At 39.5% G+C, this 23073-nt stretch overlaps 1 protein-coding gene across 2 annotated transcripts in view; it reads right to left on the minus strand.

Moving 5' to 3' along the window:
- The window catches only part of MRPS18A (mitochondrial ribosomal protein S18A), a 285618-nt gene extending 263560 nt beyond the window's left edge, over positions 1-22058 (minus strand). The window contains exon 1 of one of the 2 annotated variants that reach the window (XM_044060437.1): positions 21877-22058. In XM_044060437.1, the coding sequence (XP_043916372.1) occupies positions 21877-22015 (139 nt within the window). In that variant the 5' untranslated portion in view covers positions 22016-22058. The remainder of the gene's footprint in view (positions 1-21876) is intronic. The other variant, XM_044060430.1, reaches the window with a different exon arrangement.
- Positions 22059-23073: the final 1015 nt, after the last annotated feature.

Genomic DNA, 23073 nt, shown 5'->3' on the forward strand with positions numbered 1-23073 from the left:
CCACAAGGTTATGAAAGACATTAGTAAAAGACACACTGCTAGAAAAAAATGATTATGAGAGACCCAAATCTAACAGGTACTCACTACCATTCTGATTGGGGTGGCACAGGATACATTTTTCATCCCAGCCAAGAACCTATTTCACTGAACATATTTAGAATAAGTCTAGTGAGTGAAGACTTTCTTGTGTCTCCAGTCTCCTATGACACTCCAGCCTAAAGGTTTGGCAAGATAAGGTGAATGAAACCAGTAACAATGCCTTGAGGTGGAGGTGATCAGCCTAACTGGGGTAGGGGGTTGGGCTTCTTCAGCTTGTAATAAAAAAGCTTTATACACTGCCAGGAATATAAAAATCCAAGACCACATAATACCAAAGATCAGACAGTGAATGGCAACTATCATAGCAATCTTCTTTGCTATAAGAGTAAGAATGAATCCACAGCCACCTCTCTTCACTGTCCCACTGCACTGAGAAGGGACAAAGGAGATCTACACCCCCCCCCTTTTTTTTGTAATGTTTTTCTAATTATTTTGTGTTTCTAATACCATGACGGGAAAGGACACCGTTCCCAAGCCAAAGTATGATTAAAGTTCATATAGTATTGTTTCAATCTTTGATGACAGCCAGAAGTGCTCTTTGCAGCATCTGCAATGTGCCCAGTAATGACTGCTCCTGCAATTTGTATGGGGTTACATGTATTCTAAATACTTTTGTAGATTCTTGTTTATAAGATCCCATTGCTCCAACTACTATTGGAACTGTCTGGGTATCCTTCTTCCACATTGCTCTCATTTCTGCCTGCAAATCCTGATATTTTATTACTTTGTCTCTCTATGCAAGATACTGTAGTCAAAGGGTGTAGCAATATCAATGATCAGTGATACTTTTGTCTTCTTTTCATGGACCACTTTTGTCTTCTTTTCATGGACCACTATATATCTGTTTTCTTGCATCTATCTTTTGAACTGTTGGTAATGGGGTGATCCCATGTGATGTAGACTTCATCATTTTCTATGATGCTTTGTGGCTCATCTTTCCAGTGTTTTTCAGCTAGTTCAATATTATAATGTTTGCACAATCCACAGTGCAACAGTCTTGCCACATTATTATGCCTTTCAGTATACGGTCCTTCGGCCATTAGTATATCATAACCAACTGAGGTGTGCAACCGTTTCCAATTCTGTTTTACAAAACCTACATTTGTCTGTTTCTCCCACATGTCCAATGGACTTTATAAACCAATGTGTACTTAGTCCACTATCTTGGACTGCCAATATTCACCTTTCGGTTTGAAATTCATGTCTCCTTAACCATTCCCGAGTTCAATCCTGATCAACATGAGGTTCTTCCAGGAATTTTCTATACTTGTAACTATATTTATGCATTTTCCACATTTCTTGCCTGCTCATCTGATCCTTCACCTTATATCCTCTATTTTGTTTTTTTGGGTCATTCAGGCTTGTACTTTTATAAGCTTAACGCCAATATGCTTCTGCTAAACTAAGAAGGGAAGTCATCTTAGATGTATTCTTCTCATGTTTAAAAACTTCTCGCTATGTTTGGATCTCGTTAGGTCAGCAGACATGTATGCAGTCCCACAACTGCAGATCTGTACATGTAATCAATTTCAAGGAAGCCCATACCTCCTTCAGATCAGTGAATATATAATATCTTGGTATGCACGGATTTTTTATAAATCATTTGATCAGCATGAAGCATCTTTCTTGTTTTCCTGTCTAATCTATCCAACACCTTTTGGAGCCAGTCAATCACTCCAAAACTGTAAGCTAGGACAGGAAGAGCAAACTGGTTTATAGCTTAAATTTTGTTCCTAGATGTCTATGTTTTCAGGATTAATTTAAGTCTTTTAAAATATTCCTTACCAAGTTTTATTTGCATTTATTCATGTTTGTTTTTCCTTCAACTCCCAAACATTATACACACACATACTGTCTTACTCAAATTCTTCAAATTCTTTTATATTACATTCTTGTCCAAAATTAAGTTTTCTTGGTGCTGCAGCTTTCCTGCTTTAAAGGTTGCTTTTGCCCATTTATCAAGACCAAATGACAGTCTTGTATCATCTGCAAAACTTTTGACTATTTGCAGATGTGTTTTCAGTTCCTCATCTTATGAGCTATACAGTTTTGACTACAAACTCTGTTGGCATCAATTCCAGCATACAGTTTATACATCAATTCTTAAGTAGGAGCATTGTTTTTCCTGTTAGCCAGGTGTCTATTCAGGGTGTGCATGTAAATAGTTACTCATGGCTAAATCTTCATGCAAAGATGTTAATACTTAACCAGAAGTTAGGTATTGCATCTGGGCCTGGGATTTTCCCAATTAGAGGCTTTTGTTAACTTTGTTTCACACTCTCTGGCTGTTACTTCATCCCATTTCATATCCTGTACCTTTGAATTTCTTTTACTTCTGCTATCCATTTTGCATCTTTGTTATGTTCCACAGGATCTACATACATATTTCTCCAAAACGTATCTATTTCTTCTTTTTTTGGTGGCCTTTCAATTCCTTTTACCTTTGTTTCCTCAGTTCTCTATAAAACTTTTTTGGGTCATTGATAAATTGCTTATTTTGTACTTTTCCTTTACATTTACCTGTGTATCTTCCAAGTTTTTTCACCAGTGCTGATATTTTTAATTTGCGATAGTGCATGACAAATTCTGATCCGTTATAATACTGCACATTGCTTTTACATGTCTACCTTTGAGTATTTTTGTTGATCTGTTCCCAATGACACTTCCTGTCTTAACTGCTTTATAGTTTTCTCTATTCGATAGTTCCAAGACGGTATTAGATTTCTCCCCTTCCTTTCCCTTACTACCCTGTGTTCGTGGTAGAACGTTCTGTTATTAATTTAACTGCACACTAATATATCCGGTTTACTTCTGTTATATCATGCAGATCTCTGTCCACAGTCCTAATTAATGTGTTCATCAAACTTTTTATTGACCTTCTGCAGTCTATTTCTTTCACTGATTTTAATAGGACTATCAATCTCTATTAAATCATACAACTCTTCTCAACTAATTTTCTTCTAAACTGAGGTCACATTTTTTGCTCTCCATTTCCTGTGGGCATGGCACATTCTTTTCAATTTCATCCTGTGTCATCTGTTGATCTGTCATATGGGAACTCACTGGCCTATCACTCCTCAACATTGACTGCGTCAAGAGTTGCCACAGTTCCCTGTTCCTTCCCTTGCTATCCAGCTTCAAGTGAACATTTATACTGGTTTCCTGTGGAAGGCTCCAAAATATCTTCATATAGCAACTGACCAGTTGCTTCCTGTTCCACTGGTTTCTCCTTAGTTTGGATGTCCATTGCTCTATCCTACTGTGGTGCTTTCAGAGTTAGATTTTCTACACCGAATCCTTCACTTCGCAGGTACTCCATAACCTCAGTTTCTATTTTCTTTAACTTATCCATGACTAATCTTTTCTACTTTTCCTTTGTCTTCTTATTTTTTTGTACTGTAAAGTTGTCCATGTCCGGATTCCTTTGCCTGCATTTCTCTTCAAATGTCTTTAGTGCTGCTCTTTTTGTATTGATTAGTTTTGCTTTCTCCTTTGCATAAATATAAATATTACACCATATTAAATCTCTCTTTCTTTCCCATGTCCATATCTCGTCTTCAGATGTCTCCTGATCTTCCTGTTTCTCCTTACTTTGGGGACTTGTTCCATCAAGCTATGATGTAACCTGTGGTAGACCCAAATCAAATCCTTGACTTTGCAGGCATACCATAACTTCAACTTCTAAATAACTTCTACTTTACTAACCTTCTTTTCTACATTCGTCTTTGTGATGTTTTTGTTTACTGTGAAATTTTCCATAGCTGGATGCCTCTGCCTGTATTTCTCTTTGAATATCTTTGGTGCTGACTTTTTTGTACTGATTAATTTGGCTTTTGACTTTGCATAAATTTTGCACATCAATTCTCTTTCTTTCTCGTGTCCACATTTCCTTTTGGGTCTCCTTCTGAATAAGAGGCTACAAATAAAACATTGTATGGTGCTCTTGGCAGGGACATGGCAGAAATATTATTCTAAGTAAATGAAACAGTTTTCAAAACAAGGAATTGGAGGCTACTTGTTTGTTTGTGACATTAGGAAAACCTTTGATTCACTTAAGCATGAAGTATGTCTGACATATTGAGATATGGGTTTTCTGAGAAGGTGCAATGTCTCTTACAGAATGTGTATTCTGTACAGCATCAAGTCTACCCTTCAGAAAACAATTGGCTGAATGTGGTATCAAATTTCAAGTCAAGAGTTAAAACAGGGGTGTTAAATAAGCCCCTTGTGTTTTTGCTTAGTAACGAAAGCAGTTATGCAGGTGACCAAAGTTATGTCCCATGCCAGGATACATATCTCCTTGGGTAGTACAGATTCCTTTATTTTGACATACATGAATGATTTAGTTTTTACTGTAAGACAAAGGCCCTGGTTTGGGCCATTTCAGCTGAACTGCAAAAAGTGAGTTTATCTGTTAATAAGGATAAATGTTCTGGTTTTGCTTATGCTTGGGTGTTCACAGGAGGTCACTAGGCTAATGGCCCTAGAGCCCTTACAAGCCTAACCAAGAGTTTACCTCCAAAGAAGAAACCTCAGTCAGCACCTGTCACCCCTATCAATGAGGGGCAAAGGTGGAACCCCTGGGACTTTGTGGTTTCCCATCCACTCATTAAGCTTGTGCTTGAAGAGGGTCAGCGAGGTACTTTGTTTGACATGTATGAAGTCTATTCCAGAGACGGGGCAGCCTCTGAGAGACAAACCTGTCTCTCCACCAGGTTCTGCTGATGTTGCCTTTCAAGGGTTAATGTGTGAGGACTTAAGACTCAAGGATAAGGAGGATGTGTTGTAGGGCAGGGTCTGATACTGCCTGGTAGGTGAAATACAGATCACCTCCGAGCAGAGTGATAGCGATTTGAGCCTGTCCACATAGGACAGGTGCTGTAGGCCATGGATTCTTCTTGTGAGGTATTTCTGTGGCCTTTCCAGTTGGTACAGGTGTTTGGAGAGGTACATACCAAATGGGGTGTTATACTCAATTATAGGCCTAAAGAGGGAGGAGTACAGAGAGGCAATAAACTCCTTTTTTTCTGGATGCAATCCCTTTACTAATGAGAAGAACCAAGTAAAAGGCTTTTTTGACCACTGCCGCTACATTAGGGTCGAATGTGAGATTGTTGTCAACCTGAGTACCCTGGTCTCTCTCCACAGGTTGTGTGCTTAGGGGATTGCCATTGATGTGGTAATTAGTAGGGGCTGTGTTTTTGCCAAATGGTATGATGATAATTTTTTTTGCGTTTAACTTTAAGGCCATTACTTTGGCACCAGTCATTTGTTGCTGTGAGACCCTCCTGCAGTATGTCAACATCATCTGGGGGAGTGAATGACAGCACCCAACTTACAATCATCTGCAAACTTGGTCAGCCACAGGCCCTTCGTCTTTGCCTGGACCTCTGAGAAGTAAATGCCTAACAGTGGAGGTCCCAGGACAGATCTCTAGGGAACACCACTAGTGAAAGGTCTGCTATCAGAAGTGGTGGTGCCTATTATGACCTTGTGGGTCCTATTGGTGAGCCAGTTGGCCACCCTCCTGACGAGATAGGGACTTACACCAAGTTAAGTTAGCTTTTCGATGATGACCAAGTGGGTGATTATGTCAAAGGCCTTGGCCAAGTTAAGGTAAGCTGTATGTACTGACTTTCCCTCATCCAGGGCCTTGGTGATCAAAGGAGTCAACCAGGTTCAATAGGCAATATCTGCCCCTGATGAATCCAAACTGAGTGAGGTCAAGTACTTGGAGAGTGCCTATGTCCTTGATTATGAGATCCATAATAATATGCTCCATGGGTTTACAGCTCAGACTTGTCAAGCTAATGGGGAGATAGTTTCCCTGAGTCAGTAGTGGCACCACCTTTGCACAAGGGGATGACAATGGCAGTTCTCCACTCTGCTGGAATGAATACTGTATTTAGGCTGTGGTTGAATAAGGTGCTCAATGGCAAAGCTAGTTCTTGCTGGAGATGGTGCAGAATACAGCCTGGGATACTATCAGGTCCCATGGAAGCTGTGTTCTTTGCCTTGAATAGGCTTTTAACACGATCTATGGAGATGTGAGGTGCAGGACACCCAACCTGAAATTTGATATCCACCTTCAGCAAGCCATAAAGAAGACACACCAAAAGCTTCCTCTAGAGAGTAAAATGCTACCTTACAGATGCTAGACAAAACATAGCCAGACCTATTCTACTCTCTCCATTTTATGCTTTTCCTTTCCTAACCAATCGCATCTCTTCTCTGTCAAACTAAAACAATGCTACAATAAAGTAGCCAAATTCGCAACCAACCAGCAATATAGATCACATCCCCACCTCCCTCTAAAACAACTAAACTGTCTCAAACTAAACAATTTTCTATTGTACTCGCATTAAATTACAACTTTCAAACTCCTGTACAACTCTGAAAAATTCCCAATTTCTTCAATCTATCATTCATCTTTACTCAAAAACCTCAACGCCCCACTGACGAATCACTACTCACCATAACTTAATCTTACAATAACGCAGGATACTCCCCGTATTCACACTACATTGCTAACAGTTGGAATACCATCCCACTCCACTTAAACAGTCTGCAACCTGAATGGCAACTGAAGCAACACCTGACAGATGGCTCTGCACCATCACTGGTTAAACTGGTACTATTTGATATTTTTTGAGATAAACATTTTTGTTTCTGGACATCTTTGCCTATACAGGCAGCAACTTATGAAATGATAGATGTTGATGTTTTAGGAGCACAGTGGGCGAATAATTGATGAAGAAAAAAACTTGTGTGTACGCTTTCTACGGTAAAAAAAAATTATGGGGAGGTATTACATAATCAGAACTTCGATTTGAATGCATTGTTCAAAAAAACGTTTTTGGCTATGGGTGAAAGGGTTGGAGCGCTGACTTCAAAGTATCATGCAGTGCTTGCGTTAATAATTGCCAATTTTGTTACCCAGCTTTTTACTGACTTTTTTTCCCACAATTGTCAGTGTCCTTATTGCTCCACGAATACTGATTTTTCTGTTTTAATAAAGCCCTTACTCTTTTTGAAACATGCCATGGGATCTTTTTTACATTCATCTTGGCTGCCAACTCCTCAAGCTGCTGAAAACTCTGTCTAACATCTCCACCAAAGGATGGATTACAGCTAAAAAAATACAATATTAATACTGAAACTAATCTGAAAACCAGGTGGCTAAAGGTAGGCAAAGATTAGCTACTTAGAGCGGAGAAACAGTACTAAATCTTATGCAAATACAAGAGCCTAAAATGACTTTTTAATATGTAATTATCGAAATTCTGAGGAACTAACGTTGAACCTCAGAACAGTAAATGGAATGCATGTAGGTTATATATCACACACACAGTCTCAGACTGCAGCAGTATTTGGGGTATTTCCAATTTTCTAATGTATAGCAATCAGAGTCAATATATACAAAACAGTGGGATACGGAGGTACAGTCCCCTGCAAAATGATTTTATGTTGTTACAAGTTCTACCATTCACTGTACTTGGTTTGAAACTTCATCTTATTTTTGTAGTTGTGGAATGTGGAATATGGATCTGGCACTTTTGATAGAGATCACTTTCAATGAACAGTCTCTTGAGTTCTTCACGAAAAATCTACCAAATGTCTTTCGGCTTCTCCTGTTAAACCACTGGACTGTGAAAATAGGAATCAAATTTCTATGCACATTTGGGTATGGTATGTAAGAAAGTCACCCAATGTTACTGTAGCAGAACTTGAAAACTGTTGTGTATATTAAATGTTAATACATCTACTCAAGAAACAAGACTAAGGATAATCTTCTAACATTAATCTAACTACCTCATTCCGTGAAAACACAGGATTTGTCTACTTCATCTTCTGAAGTATCTCCACAAATTAAAAAAAAGTTCCAAACAGTGAAAAAAAATAATTTATGACAATTTCAGTCAGGACCTTCTTCCACATCTGGTTCTTTTCAACTAGTACACTTCACTTGGATACCCTTGGAACCTTGCAGTGCACAGAACAAGTTATTTTTATAAACACGCAGCCTAAATGTTTTACTTGGATCTTAGCCGCCTGCTTAGAAAGAGATTTGGACAAATCTACCCAAGTGCTCAAACTGATTTTTAAGGGTTGTAATCCTTCTGACCAAGTTCAAACAGCACTCGCCATCATGGCTGATGAAGACAAAATGTGTCAGCCAGTATATTTGCTATATCTTCTGGCTCAGTACAAGTACCTCCATTTACAATTAATTCAGTACCTTGTTGTGTATTGCCTTTGAGGATGCAGACATATCTGAAGAAAGCTTTGTGACAGTCCTTGGACTGGGAAGCTATTTTACTTTGGCTTTGGTACACTTCGTAAGCCCAGAGATGCTTGTCTACACTGATGGAGTTTTTACCTTGCCCGGCACTGCATTACCTAATTTTAACCAAAATTTTCTACCTTTGGTTGTACAACCTGCTGATGTTTGGAATCCACCAGAGTGGCTCGTTTTTCTGAGTTAGTCCTACACTTCTTACAGGTGACTACAGCTGTTAATATGATTATACAGGGTTTCCACAAACAATTCTGCAGAGGCAGTGGTGTTCAGTTTGGGGATGGGGCTTGGAAGTTTGCCAAGGTGTCACTTAAACAGTAGGAAGTTTGCCTTAGAATAATTCCTGGGTTACTAGAGTTTCCGGTTTTATTTTTATTTCAAAAGGAGACAGCTTTATGGTCTAGCCGGACCAGTGAAGACCATATAATAGTGATGGTGTAATGTCCTCCCATGTTTATGAGGACCAGGTCAGGGATGTCTGCATGGACTAGCTGGCCATGTAAATTTGTGTTTACAAAGTCCAGGCACCTCTAGGCATGCATATTAGGGGTCATATACGATTCCCAGTCTATAGTGGGGTAGTTGAAGTCTCCCATGAATATGGTGCTGGGTTGAATGGGGAATGTCTCCAGTACGCTTTAAGTATGTGTTATGGGTTTCCTGGGCCATGGAGGGGGGATGTACAGCCTACTAAGACATGATATAGGACTTTGCCTATGTTAGAGTGTTCCACAGCTTTACAGATACTGTAAGCCTTTAAGTCCTAACAGCATTAAGTGAGAGCTACTTGGTGTCTGCTCTCAGTAAGGGACAAATGCATCTGTTCTCCAAGTTTCAGGTACACAGCCTGTACGGTTAAACAACTTTAGCAGCAGTTGAATTTTGTGGTGATCAACACTTGCAAGCAAACAGCCTGGAATACTGTCAGGATTCATGAAGCATTTATTAAATTTTTAAATAAGTTTCAAAACAGCAGAAGCCACATGATCAAGGGTGACAACAGGTGGTGCAATCAGGGGGGAGTGGAGCACGTGAAGTTGGAGTTAAATCAGCAAGGACATTAGCTATAGTTTCTAGATCAGACAGGGATATACCATTAGAGAAGCTTGGTACAGAACTGCGTCTTTGTTCTTAGTACTGGAATAAATTTTACATTTATAACTGGCTTTGCACTCTCTAACTCTGTGCTCAAGGACCTTGCTTAATATTTAAGTCACTTTTATATTGGGGGAGGTAGAGTTTTTTTTCCAAAGATTCATGAGCTTTTTCTTTATACTACACATTTACATGGGAATTCTTCCATATTGGTTTATTTCTGAATGTACTACTGTTCATCTGGTGGATGGGAGTGGCTTCTATACATCTGGTCATAAGGGAGTAGAACATTGAGGAGTATGCGGAGACAAGGGCAGAATCCTGAATGCTTTTTTTTTTTTTTTTGACAGCACGTGACAGTTGTGCCCGTCCAGAATATTTTTAAGTAGCAATAAGCTGGCTTTAGAATAACCTCAACATTCTAGTGGGGAGTATAGGTAGAGAGACTTCTATTGAGAATGAAGATTAACAGCTAAGTGATCATACTTTGCCAGGGAAGTAGAAACAAGTGAGGAGGAGCAACAGGGGGTGCAGTCTGCAAGTACAAGGTCAAGGAGGTTAGCACCCTTGCTGTGGGGGTGGGGAGCAGGGACAACTAGCAATATAGTACTGTTTTTTTTTTTTCTTTACAAAGTGAAGTATCCCTGGGAAGGTTTGTTGGAGGCTATAAGTTTGTCAGTTGATAGAAGGGTAATTAATTAAAATGCCATTAGGCTTGATGGGAAGTTTATAAAGTTGATTTAGGTAATCGGTATGCTTCATAGAGGACATGAGGGTGACCTATAACAGGCAATGACATGGTAGGCAATTTTGTTCAGATATATTAAAACCTCCCAAAAATCATGGGTACTCTGCAATAATCTGTCACAATGTAAAGGGCTGTCTAATAAATATATCCCCATGGTTTCCAGTGCTCCTCAATGTGTGATAAGCACAACACCTTATTAAGGTGGGAATAATATTGTTCTAAAACCAAGTTTCAGTAACTACACAAATATGGACATTTCAAAGGTGAAGCAAGCCTGAAGCTCTGACATTTTGCTGTTTTACATTTCCAGTACGAACTTAAGCACCAATCTCTGTACTTCTCAGGACCTTAACTTAGATCTTGCTCATGGATTTGAGGCTTGGCTAAAAAACAGACACTATGGGGAAAGCAGTGTTCTAGCCAGTGTGGAAACCATAAGCAGAGACGTGCAAACCATCCCTACCTCCTCCTAAGATCACCTGTTCCCACAAGGATGACAACAAGATCAAACGCTTATTTAGGATAGTAAAAGGGTCCTGAGGGCCCTTGCAACATCATGGATCCAGATCCCAAAGGCTCTTGCAAAATCCTTGATCTTAGAGCCAAGGAGGCAACTGACAATAGTCCTCTTCTTAATTTTTAAGTGTTTTGTCACTATGTAGTACAATAAAACACACCTATAACTAGGATTTTTGAGTTAGCAAGCCTATTTTATTTTAGGGGTTCATGCTTAGTCATGGTGATTCCTTGCAGTATGTAACAGTGCAGGTATAGCCATGTCTCTAGATAGCAAAAATGTCTTCTATGGGGGTGTATGAGACGCTTATGCATGGACTCTTTGGCTGCCTCAGCAGGACTAGGTATAATGGTATGAAACAGTTTACTGACAACAGTGACAGTAAGAGAATTGCATCTAGACCAAGTTCAACATGCAGAGACTGAAAAATCTAGGAGTACTGGGCTGTCACTAAATATAATGCAGTTCCTAGAATGCACAGTGCCAATTCCTTGGTTAGATGAGAGATAAGAGGCAAGATCAGATCACATCTGCACGTTAATAGGTCTATAGAAGATTTAAATTAGGGTCCTGATAAGTAAAGGAATTGATATGCAAGTTTATAAGGCTACTTAGAGTTAAAGACTACGCAGGAATTTTACTGGGGTTTAACTACAAAGAAATTTAGAGTTTGAAGTCAAGTGCCTAAAACAGTAGCAGTAGGATTAGTTAGTTACTGAAAGCAAGGATTAAAATTAGTGCAGTGACTGCTACAAAGAGCAAGTGTCACTAGTGGTAGAGGTAGGTTCTAGTTTGGTTCATAAGGTAGAACAAAAAAAATATGGGCTATAGTAAGGTAATAATTACACAGGGATGACGAAACAGACAGTGTTGCATGCAAGCAGTCTAGTAAAAACTGTACTGTATATAAACAACAGTCTGAGTGGGGAGAATTAACCACAAAAATATACAAAAGCCAGAACTGTTTTATACACTAACAGACAGAACAGCAGATGGCAAGCAATGGTCTAAAAACAAGAGGTCTACATAGAAGAGTGGGCTAGCAGAACAGAGCAAGTAAGGATTTCCAGGTAGGATCAAAACAAGTACTAAAAAGTAGACAGCAAAGAAAAGTACAAGTGCAAAAACTGTAAACAATACAAAACCAAATTTAACAGCAGGTAGGGAGCAGTTCAATTAACAGCAGCAATCAACAATATCAGTAAATGAACCCAAAACAATGCAATAAACAAAAGATCAATAGCAGACTACTCAGCAAAAATCAGTATTAAGTGCATAGGAGCAAAAGTGAAAAAGCAGTTCAACTCCGCAAGTAAAATGCAAAACAGTACAACACCAAGACAACCCAAAAGTGGAAGTACAAAGAAACTTACCAAACCTGGAGCAGCTCGCTGACAGAGACAGAGAACGGCACTCTCTCTCTAACAACTGAGAAAGACCCTTGGTATACTATATTTATACTGTTGACCAGAGTTAGTTCCACTAAGCAAATGGCCCCTTTTCAGGGGAGATCCAAGGTGATATTCATATTCTCAATCACACGAGATATTCTGTTTATTGATGAGCTAAAATGCTGCTCAAAAATATAGCAGTTCTGCCATTTTCTTCGCCTACTCACTGTCTGACCAGCACACCTGCAAGTTAAGAGGAATACTAGTCTGACAGAACTACTATGCGAGTAAACAGGACATGTCAGCATGTACTGAATTGTGATTTTTCAGCAAAATATTGAGTTACAAGTCAAAGTTCAGGCTTTGGGTTTGGAGGGAAAAAGTGGAACTTCGCCAGGAATTTTCTGATTTGCAAAGTCAAAAAAAAAAAAAAAGTAAAGCAATGTGTTCAGCAGACATGGAAACAACAAGCCATCTAAGACATCTGCTACTAAGCCACAAATTCAGCAACAGCACCTGCCTCAAGCATGAGCTAAATCCAAGATAAGTAATCTGAGGGGCAGGAATTTACGAAAAGCAGTTAAATATCATACAAGGGCGAAATATAAATAAAAAATAACTTCTCTTCACTGCATAAATACCAGACTATTCCAGAGGTGCAAATATGGGCAACAGGCAGAAACAAACAGAGCAAAATAAAGTGTTATTACATGCGTTATTTTTCAGCAAGACATGCTGCATATTTGCTTTGTACTTCATAAGGATGGAATGCCTTGCAGCCCAGCAAACTAAAATGTACACTTTTGGTTACACAAATCATACTTATTTCACAAACTGGCATAATGCTGATGACAGAAGAGTGTCCTCCAGCCTAACTCGTGTAGCACGAGACAAAATATTACATGTTCTCCATTGGTCTGTTTTTAACGAGATGTTTTATAGCTGTGTTTGCACCTAGTACCCACAAGCATATTGGAAACAGGAGAAGCAATAAGCTGGAGATGCAAATATTATGCAGATTAGGTGTTTCCTACCTTTGTCCCAGATTTCTGCATCTGCCGGCTGCAAGGTATGGTCGAAGGAAAAGACCACAGATGACTTTTTGAAGACACTGAAGAGACAGCATGGCAAAGGAACTTAAACCCCTTGATAACAATATAATGCGAGAAAGAGGGAAGGCTACAACTATTTAAGAAAGATATAAATATATCCGGATGCTTCTCTGTTAGATGATGCAGAAATTAAACCATCATAATAATCCCACCAATGGAAAAAGCAAAGAAAGGGAGTCTTTGCAAATTCAAGGAGGCCATAATATTACTGTAATGAAAAAAAGTGTAGTCTTGTCAATAACTTTTGGCTTTCTTACAGATAAGCACTGTGTAAACGCAACGCTCATGAAGGTAATTAAACTAACAAGAAAGTATTACCCACACCAAGAAAAATAAATTAAAAAGATACAATGGAAAATCCAGAGGGGAAAGAGGACTTTATAATTAGCAATTTCCAGTATTTTAATGTACATAAAAAGGTTTGTGCTAGTAGCTTTCTGATGGCTGCTGTACATTGGACTCTCAAGTCTCTATTGGATAAATGCCTGTTCTTGTATAAGAACATTTCTTCTTAGTTCAGCTCCATGAATTTAGCTATGTTACAATTTAGTTATACTAGAAAGAATTTATATTTGTTTTGTTCCCATCTGTAAGCTTACACATAAAAACATACATACAAATATTTCAAGCACGGGCATTAGTGCCCTCCTAGCTTTCAAACATACCAAACACTTATTCCCATAACAAGTGTCCAGGCTGTTCTTAAAAATATCTAAATTAGTACTTGCTTTAAAGTAATTTGGTAGTCCATTCCATGCATCAGCTACTCTTCAGATAACCAATTAATACACTTCTCATTCCTATGAATCTTCTACATAGGTTGTCTGATGATTCTCTAGTACTTTTTGATAACCCGTCTCTAAATACCCTCTATGCCTAAATAAGATTTCCTCTAAGATACATGTAAAAGACACTATAGAAGTTCAGATATTTTAGTCTTTCATAATAACTTACATTTTCACATCCATGGATGCTCTTGGTATATTTCTGCTGTACTCTTTCCAGTTTACTCTTATAGGGTTTCTATATGTTATTCAATACTCAAGTCTGGGTTTAATGTACCTAGCACACAATTACTTCATCATTTTTTTATTTCCTAGACTTTAGAAATCTTGTACAACCTATAGTTCTACAACTATCATTAGGAAATTGGTTGATAGGATTAGAAAAACTCATAGCTGGATCTACCCATATACCCTGCTGGATCTACCCATATACCCAGGTCTTTAAATAAGTTTACAGTTTTGATCACTGTGTGCTATATTAAATATTCACCTTTCAATTTGTGTCTCCCAAATCTCATATGCTTAGCTTTTGATGCATTTATAAGCTTGGTACCGTCCAGTTTATTTCTTTAACCTACCTCTTTTTACTCTGTGCAATTCCTACCCAAATGTCCACATTCAGTCTTCTTCTTTCGGCTGGTCCCATTAGGGGTCACCACAGCGGATCAACTGTTTCCATTTCTTCCTGTCCTCTGCATCTTGCTCTGTCACATCAACCACCTGCATGTCCTCTCTCACCACATCCATAAATCTTATCTTAGGCCTTCCTCTTTTCCTGTTACCTTGCAGCGTCATCCTTAGCATCTTTTTCCCCAATATACTCAGCATCCCTCCTCAACACATGTCCAAACCAACGTAATCTTGCCTCTCTGGCTTTGTCTCCAAACCTTCCAACCTGGGCTGACCCTCTAATATACTTATTCCTAATCCTGCCCATCCTCGTCACACCCAGTGCAAATCTTAACATCTTCAACTCTGCAACGTCAAGCTCAGACTCCTGCCTTTGTGTCAATGCCACTGTTTCCAACCCATATAACATAGCTGGTCTCACTACCCTCTTGTAGACCTTCCCTTTCACTCTTACTGGTACTCATCTGTCACAAATCATTCCTGACACACTTCTCCACCCACTCCATCCTGCCTGTACTCTCTTCTTCACCTCTCTTCCACACTCACCATTACTCTGAACTGTTGATCCCAAGAACTTAAACTCATCCACCTTCGCCACCTCTACTCCCTGCATCCTCACCATTTCTCTATTGTTTCTCTCACTCAAACACATATATTCTATCTTAGTCCTGCTGACCTTCATTCCTCTTCTCTCTAAAGCATATCTCCACCTCTCCAGGGTCTCCTCCACCTGTTCCCTACTCTCACTACAGATCACAATGTCATCTGCAAACATAGTCCACGGGGACTCTTGTCTGATCTCGTCTGTCAACCTGTCCATCACCACTGCAAATAAGAAAGGGCTCAAAGCTGATCCTTGATGTAATCCCACCTCCACCTTAAATGCATCCACCGCAGACCTCACCACTGTCACACTACCCTTGTACATTTCTTGTACCACTCTTTACATACTTCTGACACTCCCAACTTCCTCATACAATACCACAACTCCTCTCTAGGCACCCTGTCATATGCTTTCTCTAAGTCCACAAAGACACAATGCAACTCATTCTAACCTTCTCTGTACTTCTCCGTCAACACTCTCAGTGCAAACATTGCATCTGTAGTGCTCTTTCCTGGCATGAAACCATACTGCTGATCACTAATCATCAACTCCCTTCTTAACCTAGCTTCACTCTTTCCCATAACTTCATGCTGTGACTGATCAATTTAATCCCTCTGTAGTTACTACAGCTCTGCACATCACCCTTATTCTTAAAAATCGGTACCAAAACACTTTTTCTCCATTACTCAGGCATCCTTTCACTTTCCAAGATTTCATTAAACAATCTAGTTAAAAACTACACTGCCATTTCACCTAAACACCTCCATGCTTCCACAGGTATGTCATCTGGACCAACAGCCTTTCCATTCTTCATCCTCTTCATAGCTATCCTTACTTCCTCCTTGCTAATCCACTGCACTTCATGATTTACTATCCGCATATCATCCAACCTTCTCTCCCTCTCATTCTCTTCATTCATCAGCCCCTCAAGGTACTCTTTCCATCTGCTCAACACACTCTTCTCGCTTGTGGAGTACATTTCCCTCATTATCCTTTATCACCCTTACCTAGTGCCGCGTAGGTGCAGCGGTAGCGTTGTTACCTCACAGCAAGAAGTTCTCCCGTTCGATTCTCGGCTGGAGTGCGGGGAGTGCCTTCTGTGTGGAGTCTGCATGTCCTCCCCACAGTTGGCTGGGCGTTCGAAAGACATGCGTAAATGGGCGTGCCTTCGTTGAAGGTTGAACGTCGAGCTGGCACCTCGGCGTTCGTTAAAATCTACTGCCAATCATTAGCAGACTGGAGTTCCGCTTTGGCGACCCTAACCGGAAAAAGCCGAAAGACAAACAACAACAACCCTTACCTGCTGCACATCTTTACTATCTCAGTCCCTCTGTCTAGCCAATCGGTACATGTCCTTTTCTCCCTCCTTACAACTCTTCATACGCCTTATCCTTAGCCTTCGCCACCTCTCTCTTTGCCATGCACATCTCCTTACACTCGTCTTACTTTCTTCATCTCTCTGACAATCCCACTTCTTCTTCGCCAACCTCTTTCTCTGTATATTCTCCTGTACTTCTTCATTCCATCACCAGGTCTCCTTGTCCTCCTTCCTCTTTCCAGATGTCACACCAAGCACCTTTCTAGCCATCTCTCTTACTAGCTCTGCTGTAGTTACCCAGCTATTTGGTAGCTCTTCACTGCCACCCAGTGCCTGTCTTAACTCTTCCCTGAACTCCACCTCACAATTACCCTCTTTTTTTCACCATTTGATCCTTGGTGCTGCCCTCATACTCATCCTCCTCTTCTTGATCACCAATGTCATCCTACAAACCACCATCCTATGCTACCTAACTACACTTTGCCCTGCCAGCACTTTACAGTCTCCAATCTCCTTCAGACTGGCCCTCCTATACAAGATATAATCCACCTGGGTGCATCTTCCTCCACTCTTGTACGTCACCCTATGCTCCTCCCTCTTGTTACATTACGTACTCACCACAGCCATTTCCATCCTTTTTGCAAAACCCACTACCATCTGACCTTCTGCATTCCTTTGCTTAACACCATACCTACCCATCACTTCCTCATTCCCTCTGTTCCCTTCACAACATGCCCATTGAAATCTGCTCCAATCACCAGTCTCTCACCCTTGGGTACAGTCATCACCACTTCATTCAACTCACTCCAAAATGTTTCTCTCTCATCCATCGGACACCCAACTTGTAGAGCATATGCACTAACAACATTCATCATCACACCATCAATTTCCAGCTTCATAAACATCAGTCTAGCCGACACTCTTTTCACCTCCGACACTCTCTTCACCTCCAAAACACTCTTAGCATAAATGTCCCCATTCAGTGAGTTCAGCAAATGGATCCTGTCAACGTGAATACAAACTTAAGAGGTACATTCAAGGCTGTTACCTTCTTGCTAATACCAGCATTCTTGGCATCTAAAGTTATTTAAGTGATCTAATGGAATATCGCTTTACTTCACACTCTGTTTGCATTCCAAACTTCTCTGACATTCCAGTACTAGGTTTTTGATACATGTACATAAACTTCTTACTTTCTGCAGACTTCAGCCTTGGTTACTCAAAGCAGTGCCTCTCACTGCTAGCTGTGCACATATGGGCTGAATGACTCATGCTGCTTCTCACTGGCTGCCCACTTCACTCACCTCTCCCCACCCTAAGGCACACCACCTATAATTAAATTTACAGCCTTTAAAACCACCCTCCCCAGCTTTCACACTATCCACTACTACTTCTCACAATAAAATTCATCTCAACATTTTAAAGACACAGTTTTCTCTGTGCTATATTAAGACCCACCAAGAGTTAATATTAATCTGTCAGTAAAAATACATGCTATATCTTAGCAGTATATTATTTACTTTGTCACATGACTAACACTATATGCAGTGGCTATTATGAGACACTGGTATAAACAAGGTCAACTGCAAGAGGAAAATAACTGCTCAAAAAGAACCAAGCATTTATCATTTCCCAACTCAACAATATAAAAATAGCTAGGGACTGGCTTTCTTTTTCATTTATTTCTGTTACAAAGCAACATTTCAAAACCATCATCAATAGGCAAGACACATACAAGGAGGTGCTTGTGTTTTTCTGGTATAACTGCCAATAATTCAGGGCAGTTCCCTTATTTATTGCATATCTTCCAATAACACACTTACCTTTAAGCTGTGTCCCAGAAGCTCGCTTTAACTTCTTAACACTTCAGACTGGAGTCCTCATTTTTCAGTTAAATTTCTACACCACAATTCTTAATTTGGCTTACAGTCACTTGTTTGGAACATCCCAGCTACAGCCATACCTCGCTTAAAATGAACTGTCCCACTTTCCTTAATGTAAATAACCAATCCTTAGCATTGAAAGTAATCTCCTTACCATATCAAATTTTACAGTGGTTGATAAGTATTTTTCCATACTAGATGCTACAATAAGTATGTATCCTAGCAAGATAATTTAACAGCTATTTCTCACAGGTGCAACACCCATTCTTGAAAATTTAACACATTTGATGCTCTACTGGTGACAGTGTAATGTGAATAAAGTAGCTGTTTGTCTAAAGAAGTATGGTGCTTTTAATTTCACAGAATGTTTTACGTAACTTATCGCCAATACCAAACTTGACATAATTTTTCAGGTGTGGTTATAACAAAAACTGAGTCAACAGGAAAACTAAATCATTAACAAAGTGAAAATATTTTTTTTGTTTTCAAACTATTTTAAAATCCAGAGTACATCCAGAAATAAAATGAACTACAAAACACAGAAACTTTAGTGAAGGCAATCAGACTGCAAGTTTTGGAGAGAGGAAAGAAAACCCCAGTACGCCAAGAAAACTCATGCAAACACAAGGACAATTTACAGACTTCACACAGATAGTGAATGAAGTCAGGATTGAACCCAATATACCCCCAGTTCTACGAAGCAGAGATCTTTCCACAGAGACAGATTCTGAGGTAATCAGATTATCTGGGGAACTGGCATTATGGGCAACATCTCTTGATCACTCAGTTCAAATGCCATCAGTCCACATTTTCAATTACTGTATTTTTTTTTCTGTTCTGCAATTACTTGCAGCCACTTGAGCTTGTTTTGTATTTCTTCTGTACTTTGCCCCAGGTACCACATTTTTATTTTTTTGAAGTAGTTATAAAACCGTGTTTGAACTGAAATATCAAAACAAATGTCCAAACCATACCTCTCACAGCTTAGCACAAGAAACGGCAAAACCTGAAATAACAGGGGGGCAAAGGCACAAAAATAGGGACAGGATTTTAAATATTCCTCTTATAAACTCAGAAAGTTGATAGAACAACAGAATTTGTCTTTGCATTCATTTCTTTGAAGAATATAAAGTATGAAACTCAAATGTCACTTTGTGACATTTACTAACACACTCAGTCAATTACTGCTTCCTATACTCAATGAAAAACCTTAATTTTAATCTGTAAAACAGAATTATCTGGTACTAGGTATTTCTTGTAATCATATTTGTAAACTACTAATGCATTCTCATACCTTGCTTGCATGTTTGTAAATCCTGTATGCAACAATTTAGTATGTAAAGTGTTTTTCAATGCATACTCGGAGCTTTTCTCCCCGGGCCTCCACTGAAAATGGGCCAGGTTGACCCAGTGGACTTCCCCGGTAATCAAACTGGAAATAAGCAAATAAATAAATGTATGTTATTTAAGCAATAACCCATAGCTGGGTGGGGGTAATGTTGGATTTACCCACAGTTGGCATGGCTTGGTCACGAGTGACCAAACAAAGCCAACTGTGGGTAAATCCAGCACTGCCCACACCCAGCCGTGGGTTAATGCTATTATACAATGACATTATCTAAGAAAAAAATACTTACTTTTTTTAAATAATGTCATTGTATAATGCTTCCCTGCTACCCTTCTGCAGTTTTCCGGTATCCTGGGGCATTTCTGATGTACTGCGCATGTGTAAGGGACTTGTGTTCCCTCGCTTACAAAGTACATCAGTGTTGTGCAGAGGTAGCAACGGAGAAAGGAAGATCTCTGTTGCTTTTTAATTGAAAATAAATAAAAAAAAAAAAAAAAGAAATCGGGAGACTTAAAACTAACAAGGGAAACAGCGCAGACAAAAAAAAAAAAAAAAAAAAAGGATAATCGGGTACATTTCTTTAATTTTTCAGAATGTACCCGATTATCCTTTTATTTTTTTTCTGCGCCGTTTCCCCTCGTTCGTTTTAGGTCTCCTGTTTTCTTTTTGGGGTGGCAAAAAAAAATAACTACTGGGAAAATGTCTGGGCGACCGGACCTTTTTCCATTAGTATATTCTCGGATTTACAATGGGCACGCTGGGTGGGCTAGCCAATCAGCGTGGTCGTTTTGGAATGCTAATGGCCAATCATTGTATAATATTTATTATACAACGACCCCCCCCCCCATTAATACTCCAAAACGTACACGCTGATTGGTCAGCGTACACATTGTAAATCAGACTTATACTAACGGAAAAAGGTCCGGTCGCCCAGACTTTTTCCATTAGTATAAGTCTTTTTTTTTTTTCTGTTGGACAGCAACGAAGACCGGAAGAGCTCCATTGCTCTTATCTCGCTATGTTAAACTCAACATAGCGAGAGAGCTTTAAAAAAAAGCAACGGAGAAAGGAAAATCTCAGTTGCTTTTTTTAAAGCTGTCTCGCTACATTAAACTCTTAACATAGCGAGACACGTTTTTTTAAAAGCAATGGAGATCTTCCTTCCACCGTTGCTTCCATACACAGCTCTGATGTTTTGCGTAACCATACGCATGCGCAGTACATCAGAATTGCCGCAGAATACTGGGCAGCAAGGAGGCATTATACAATGCCATTATTTAAGAAAAGTAAGTATTTTTTTTTCTTAAATAATGTCATTGCATAATACCAAGAACCCACTTCTGGGTGTGGGCAATGCTAGATTTACCCACGGTTGTCTTTGTTTGGCCACTCGGGCTTCGACCTCATGACCAAACCATAGCAACCGTGGATAAATCCAGCATTGCCCACACCCAGGCGTGGGTTATTGCTTAAGTAATTCAGCCCTCAGAAATTCCCAGTGATGCGTCTGTAGCTCTCAACCAATCAGGGACAAATCCAGAAAACAATCAGGGACACTTCTAAAATCTAAGTGCTATTAACCTGAGACATTGACAAAATCAGAGCATATGAATTATACACATTTTCTGGAGTAAAAGAAGTCTATAACTCTTATTACTATCATTATTCATTAAGTGTATTTCACCATCTTTCCTCCAAAAGTCACTAGTTTTTAGGAGAGATTAAGAGGGACAGAGCTAAAAATCTTTCCTCCAAAAGTCACTAGTTTTTAGGAGAGATTAAGAGGGACAGAGCTAAAAATCTTTCCTCCAAAAGTCACTAGTTTTTAGGAGAGATTAAGAGGGAAAGAGCTAAAAATTGAGTCAAAAAGACACTTGAGAGGTATGGATCATGTACCACAAAAATTTAGATTGCATGATGTACAGGGTAAAAATCTGGACAATTCAGAGGTATAATTCAAACCACGTCAAGGTTACAAATGCCTGTCACACCTCCAGACTACCAGCATCCGTGCAATTCTGCACAACCGTAAAACCCACATACTCACCTTCCCTTAATCCGCGAGTTGGTTGTATCCATTTCCCCAATATAACTCTCTCAAATAGTGGTAGCCACTTGGGAACATTTTGAAAACTCGGTAACGAACCTGAGACCAAGAATATTCTCCTTATACTGCAGAATGCCATATTGATGACCTCAGGGATCTTTCCGCTTCCGAGTTCAGTTACCCTTGTCGGAGAGTCAGTAGTTTTTGAATAGTGTTTCCTGTAACGAGTTGTACTGAGTGGTATTTGTGTTTTTTTTTTTTAAATAGGACAGCCCATACTTTACACTGTGAGATGTTCTATCCATTTTAAAATGGCACGTTGTCCCGTGTAATATATGTGTATGATCGTTTAATTTTTGAGAAATACGTTCTAGTCATCATGACCGAAGAGAAATCCTGGTGATGTCTTAACGTAGTTTGTAATATTTTATCCCCAAAATGTGGTATAATTACGAACTGCTTACTTACAACTTCATCTAGGAAGCTCACATGGTGGTCAAAATGTGTTACTTTTACGTAGAGAGAAGTTCTTTTGATGATCTGACATGGATAGCTGTATAAATAAAATCGTAACACTTCTAGACCCTTTCAGTGCCACCTGCGAGGAACATGAACTTGCTAGGATTTTAAACGCGAATTGTTCGTCATAATGAGGTGCACTTGATAGGTTTGTCTTTTAGAAGGATTAGGGTAGATCGGTACATAACCGTTTATCGGGGCCCTTTTCCTTAATTATATTTTGCTTTTTTACTAATTCTGGAGTTAAAAGGGGAGAGTTATGATGCCGAGTTGCATTTGTGCTAGGGAGAGAGAAATGAAAGTAGTACAAGTACGCCAGCTATGGTATACACATCAGTTCTGTACTGGGTGTCTTCAGCAAGCCTTTTCTTCTTGTCATTTTTTGAGCTTGTGCCTGCTGACCAAGAAGCTATTCCCAATCAGACTCAGCCCATTTCATTTCCACTTATAACATAAGGAACAAGTGAAAGTGTTATGGAGGTGCATCATACAGGTCTAACTCCACCCTTTTTAGGTGACTTGAGTACCTGTTTAATCACAATGATTCTTTCTGCACCACTACCTGTTGGAGGTACACTTCATTGCATGTAGTGACAAGGGCTAAGTTCACTGGCTTGGATGGCCACAGCCCATGTCTTCCCCTTCACAGAATATCCAGATTTTTGCCTCGTAGTTTTG

This window comes from Protopterus annectens, chromosome 1.part0 (genome assembly GCF_019279795.1).
Source record: "Protopterus annectens isolate FY-2018-M chromosome 1.part0, PAN1.0, whole genome shotgun sequence".
Lineage (NCBI taxonomy): Eukaryota > Metazoa > Chordata > Ceratodontiformes > Protopteridae > Protopterus > Protopterus annectens.